At 38.7% G+C, this 6,199-nt stretch overlaps 1 protein-coding gene across 1 annotated transcript in view; it reads right to left on the reverse strand.

Annotated features, from left to right (window-relative positions):
- ANO4 (anoctamin 4) overlaps positions 1–6,199 on the reverse strand; it is a 159,340-nt gene that overhangs the window by 48,785 nt on the left and 104,356 nt on the right. Inside the window, exons 7-9 of the mRNA XM_009321339.1 lie at positions 4,505–4,611; positions 2,479–2,534; positions 1,822–1,943 (exon numbers count right to left, since the gene is read on the reverse strand). Of these exons, the coding sequence (XP_009319614.1) occupies positions 1,822–1,943; positions 2,479–2,534; positions 4,505–4,611 (285 nt within the window). The remainder of the gene's footprint in view (positions 1–1,821; positions 1,944–2,478; positions 2,535–4,504; positions 4,612–6,199) is intronic.

The raw sequence follows: 6,199 nt of genomic DNA on the forward strand, positions 1-6,199 counted from the left end.
AATGCTCAGGGAGTCTCACAGCTTCCCCCTGTCCCCCTCCTCTTCGGGTAAACACCTACTCTGAACCACCACAGGACACCCATGACCTCAGTTAGGGAATCTGCTATTTTGATTGCTTTTTTCCTTTTGTAAAATAGCTGTGGAAAAATCCGTGGATGTCACTGTCTGATAAAAAGCTAAAGCATCTTAGAAAATCTTAAACATCAAACCCAGGCTACTCAAGATGGCTGCTATCAAGGTCCAGAACAATCATGTGTCTAACCTTGCTCATTCTATTACCATTTGTTCTCATAACTAAAAAACCTTCCAGATGCCTGATGGTCCATATTCATAAACCAAATTAAACCAAAACCCAGATATTTGCTCAACAGCACTTTCACAAACAAGAAATGTTGATGAAGAACAGTAGCCTTGACCACCATGGAGAAATGATTAAAAAACATTCTAGAGATAAGTTGTTTATACTGTGACATTAATGTCTTATTGTATACTGGGAAATTAAAAATAATAAACTTCAGTATAACTGTTGACTCCTCAGTAAATCAGTAATTTCCATAGTGTAATTTGAGAAAAATTCCATATTTCTGTCCAGACCAGTATATTAAAAAAGAAGCAAGAAGTTTTCAGGATTAAATTATGAGGTACAAATACATTACTTTGTTTTCTAAAGCATTTTAAGAATTACATGACTCAGTAAAATTTTTAAATGGTATTTCTCTGTGAACTTTTTCTCCGTGGAAATCGAACACCTCCTGTTTTATGAAATGGATAGGTTTTATATGGCTTTAATCAATAACACTGTCTCCACGGCCACCCTCTGCAAATCTTTCTATCTGGAAACAATTCTGAGAATCAATAAAAGCAAAGGTTTCTATCAGTTACAGGACTTATAAAAGGGGAAATTAATATGCTGGACCAATTGCGTGCTCTGTATGACCCTTCCCAATGGCCAATGTATCAATACCTTCAGTGATCCCAATACATCTGAAGACTTTATTAATAGGCCCTTGTAGCTTCATATTCCTCTCTTCAACTAGAAAAAGCCCGTTAATGCCCAATAATAGCTCTGCCAACATGAACAGTAAAGGCTCTGGCTCTCTATATATGCATAAAAAATGCGTAATCCTCTATTAGCACATGCAAGCCTATTTGAAAACATTATTTAAAAGGGCTATAAGAATTTGGAGTCGTGTCTCAGCTTTCTCAGTGTTTCTTCTTTGCAGGGTACTTCCAAGATGAATACAAATCCAGACTGTGGTGATGTGGCTGGGCTGAGTTTAAGGGAGGTGGTACAGGAGAGACTTCCACCCATCTACTGCTAGGGCTGCTGAACACAGTAGCACACTCAGTGACTGTGAGCTCTGCTCCGTGCAATTTGTAAGCATCACTAAACTTCACCCAGGGCTCCTTCTGTGGTTGCTTTTTGGAAAAATGAAGATGACCTAGTTGATGAGAGCCTGTTTTTCACCAAAGCCATGCTCTGAGGAGGAAGAACAACTCCTCCAGTGGATAGACATGCAACCAAGTCTACCCAGCCTCCACAGATTTCTCTCTTAAATATTCTGCAAACTCTTCATTAGAAGTTATGGTGTCAGGAAACTCTAGAAGGAAACTTCCTTCACTTTCAGCTCCTCCTCCAATTCCTCTATAGACACTTCTTTGAATGTAGCGGCACCATGAATGAAATGGATTCCCATGACCTCAGGATCAGTTTTTAAAAATCACATGAATTAACTGAGCTTTTCATGGTTTTGTCAGAAGAGAGATAACCTATGCTCAAAGCACCTATAATGTGACATACTAAAAGCAGGGAAGTCTTACCTCACGAGGTCCAGTGGTTGGTATTTATACCACACTCCCCAGGAAGCCCAGCACTCATAGAGCAGGTGTCTGTGGTTTTCTGCCCCGTGGGTCCTTATTGAATTCTTACTTCTGTAACTTCCCTAAAATACAAATCTGAACATTAATGAACAACAGCAGCAAAACAGAATATCTAAGAAAATCTCTCTCGCTAGCAGTATGGATCACACAATTTATGCAAACTCCATACTTGTGCACCAAAAGCTAAATATAACATTAAAAGGACAATTTCTTCTGACTTCAGTAAGATTTGAGACTATTCTTCCTAAGAAATTTATGATAAATGGTGTTCAAGGCAAAGGCTATAAACTGGAGAATCTCAAAGAGAAAACCACACCATGGTATTTTTCTCCTCTGAAAACATACTGATTTATCAAACCCAAATACTTTTTACAGACCAGATCCAGAACAACTCTCCTTAGTCATCTCTTTTTGCAAGAAAAAAAGCACTTTTTTTCCAAGAAAAAAGCATTACTAAATGAGAGGGCTGTCAGAGGCAGACGTAGAAAGCAAAAGAGAGTAATAACATTAATAAGATTGAGAATAAATGGTTACACAATTAAGAATTCATTTGTGGGAAATGTCTGTTCAAAAAGAAAAAAAAACTGAGAAAAATACCTCATGAAGAGGAAATGCAGCTTCATAGGAGCCATTACTGAGCAATCGATTCAGACCTAAGAATCAAAAGTATCCAATTATTTACCAATAGGACCAGAAAAACTGCTAAGTAAAAAGCAAAACATTTTCATAATAAGCTGGCTAAATGAAGTTTGAAGCCCATTGACAGTAAAAGATATATGTAGAAAAATTAATCTTTTATAGATTTTGATGAATTAAGATATAATACAAGCAAAGACTTGTTCAAATATTAATCATAATCTATCATTTATTATGCTGGAGGTTTAAAGATTCATTTGCTAAATTCCTCTTTAGCGTAACTTCAGTGAAATCAGGGATCTCACACCAGGATTGAAGTTTGACCCCATAAATTATGGTCTAAGGAAGCTATTTAGATGAAAGGCTGTATTTCTTGGGAGCTGAAACCTTCAGGGAAGATCTTTACATTTTTGAACTGCAGGCCAGTAAAGCAACTGAAATTCTTAATTTCCATATGCTAATAAGGTTTTAAAATATGTTCAGTTTATTTCTTATGAAAGCTGCTGGACTAACAGATAGAACAGAAACAAGACAGGCTGCAGTAGTACAAGACCAGAAAATATACTTGAACCGGAACCAAAAGGATTGCTATTTGGCACAAAAAAGTAATCATACATCCCACTCAGTCAGGCGTTGTCCCTCTTTAATGAGAACCTCAAGAGAAATAATGAATGATTGCTGAGATGTGGGCACTTCTCATTCTGAAAGTCACCAAAATAGCGCTGAACAACATCAGGCAATGCAAAACTAAATACTACCACTAACAACCTGAAGGCATTTGAACCCCATTGACCAAGAGGCAAGGAATCCTGATTCGTTTCCTAATTCACAGGGGAATGAGAGAACACAGAAATGAGAAGTATTAATTCAACATAAATAGCACTTTCAGTGACTGCACTAGTATCTGCTTGGCAGAATATGCTTTCTTCCAAAGTATCTGGCAGAAAAGCAAAGCCTGTACAACTGAGCCAGGTTTTGCTCTGCCCAGTGATCAATGCAAAGTTGTGTTCATGGTAGGTATAACACAAGTAGATATGTGAGGGAGCTTGGGATCTTGAGGCAGGCAGGGACTGCAAGTTTGTGTGCTAGATGCAATGGCTGCATGCACCGCATGAATTCTTCCCTTTTTTCTCTCCCCTCTGCTCACTGTCATTGCTCAGACCTATTGCTGCCCTCATCCCAGGAGCTGAGGAAGAAACAAGTGAAGTTCTGGGATGTTTCTCTACCTCTTGAGGAAGGACAGGGTTTAAACAGCAGGGAGATGAAATAGGCTGCAGTGTTTTATGGGGATTGCCTCTCCGTTTGTGATGGCCCAGTCTCTATGTGGTACACAAGCAGTACATGCTCTGTATCACAAGATGGAAGATGGCCACTGTTTTGTACTCCAGCCCTCCTCTGTCACTGCTGCTCTCCTGGATCCGCATACGTGCCGCTCCAAAGGTCCACTCCACCCGCTATTTGAGAGTGATGCCATAGTTATGCATGGCATCCTTTGCACTGAGGACATAACTGGTGGACTCCCTTTTGACTTACAGCAGCTGCAGAGATACAGAACCTTCCATCTCCCTTAGGAATGCATAGGTATCAGGGAGAAGCCCTACAGGCTGAGATGTACAGCAGCACAAATCTTGCCATCCTTCCAAATACATTTTTATGAAGGAGTAAAAGCTTTTCTGCATGAGTCTATCTGCTTCTCCAGGGTTCTTAATTTGTACATATTTCTTGCTTAAGTCAGTCTTTTTCCTTGCAGAGGTGATAAATCCCATGTGGTGACATACGTGCCTGTGAAAGCAGCCTGGTATTAGAGGGGAATGATCAGGTCTTCCAGACAAAGCCCCTACAACAGCAGTGGGTGAGATGTAAACAGCTCAAAACTGAGGTGATTAAAAAGGAAGCAAAAGAGTCTGTTACGAGCCCAGGCATACTTCTCCTCTTCTTTTGGTGGGACTTAGCACCCACGTTTAAAAGCATGTTGCTCAGCACTTACCAATTTTGTTTTTCCCTTCTTCATATTTCACTCTTTGTAAGATATGGTGTACAATTCTACTTCTTGTAGCATTATTGAAGAAAGTATCTTTGTTGTGTATGATGAAGCTATATAAAAATACAAACAAAGGGCATCTCAGGAATATATAGAAGCACGTTTAAAGCAAATATTGAGTTCCATTACTTTCTATAGCACACTAGAAATCTCCAGTATGTCAGCAAGTGCAAGGAAGATTAAAGGACATCAGATTAAGTGAGATGATTCACCGGATGAGATGATGTCAGTAACGGTATTTATTCCCTAACAAAGAATTACACGGAGAAGTCTGGAGAAAGATCGAAGATATTTAAGCATTCACTATGATAAACATCACTTTTAGATAATTGACTGAAAACTACAAAATACTTGCACAAAAATTTGCAAAAGCATAAGGTTTGTAAGTGCAGCTGTAGAGAAACACATTTGATTTCTATTTCAGGTTTCTTTATTATGCTTTACCATTAAGAGTCAGATGAAAACATCTACTTGGTAAACCACTCTTACTGAAAATCAAATACTATGTTAGAAATGGAAAATACTATATGCTCCTATGTTTGGTCCTGGAAGCTAAAATAGAGTAGAAAATTAGCTTTCAGAAGCTACTTATGGAGTTATGTATGTATGCAGGTTCAATAGTTTAGACAGAATTCTGATGAGTCCAGGAAATTTAGGAAAAAAAAAGCCACAAAATATATTGTATTGATTAGAGTGGCTGGCATAATATATTTATATAGATTTCTTAATCCCAATATACATACTCAAGGAAAACAAGGTATTTTAGCATATCATCATAATCACTGGAAAAATGCAAACAATATAAGTGTTTAGAAATACTGTTTCAACTTGTCAGTTAAATATTGCTAAAGAATACCTACAGTTGCTTGAGGTGTGTAGGGCTTCAGGATAGGCTGTGAAAGTCATTTAGACACTTGAATAAGCAGATAAATGGACAGAATTTCTGATTAAGTAGGCCTGTGCATATATTGAGGAAATCAAATATTTTTTAAAATGTCATCCTTAGTAACTGACTGAATAGAAGGGTTCATATTTTTAAAAATACTTTGGATAGGAGGTCATATTGTTTTCCCGCTCTGTGCTGGTGAAGAGCTACGGAATTGAATAAACTGATTAAAAAAATGGTAAAATGATAGAGATGTCATAGAGAGACCAGCCTATAGGACTGCACACTAGACAAATCTGACTTCAACAGAGATCGTCTTAATAGGGAGCTTGGCATGGATTTATATCACCTTCTCTTCTGCATAACATGGGATCCACTGCTCAGCTTTCCCCTCAGGTAATTTTACCCAAATAAAAACCTGCTTTTTCAGAATGACTCTTTACCCATAGGAAATCATATATGGCTTTGCACCTCCACAGTCATTCAGAAAAACAGGCAAGGAGTCCAACTTCTGGTCTTTGGGCACTCCATGTGCTCCCTCTTTATTATCAAAATTCTCTGCCAAATTTTCCATATGAGACAATCTAGAAGTTCCTTTTGTTCAACCCCATGCAACGCTACAGGCTCGGGGAAGAGTGGTTGGAAAGCTGCCCAGTGGAAAAGGACCTGGGGGTGTTGGTTGGCAGCTGGCTAAACATGAGCCGGCAGTGTGCCCAGGCAGCCAAGAAGGCCAATGGCATCCTGGCTTGTATCAG

The sequence above is a fragment of the Pygoscelis adeliae genome, unplaced genomic scaffold (genome assembly GCF_000699105.1).
Source record: "Pygoscelis adeliae isolate BGI_AS28 unplaced genomic scaffold, ASM69910v1 Scaffold232, whole genome shotgun sequence".
In the NCBI taxonomy this organism is placed as follows: Eukaryota; Metazoa; Chordata; class Aves; order Sphenisciformes; family Spheniscidae; genus Pygoscelis; species Pygoscelis adeliae.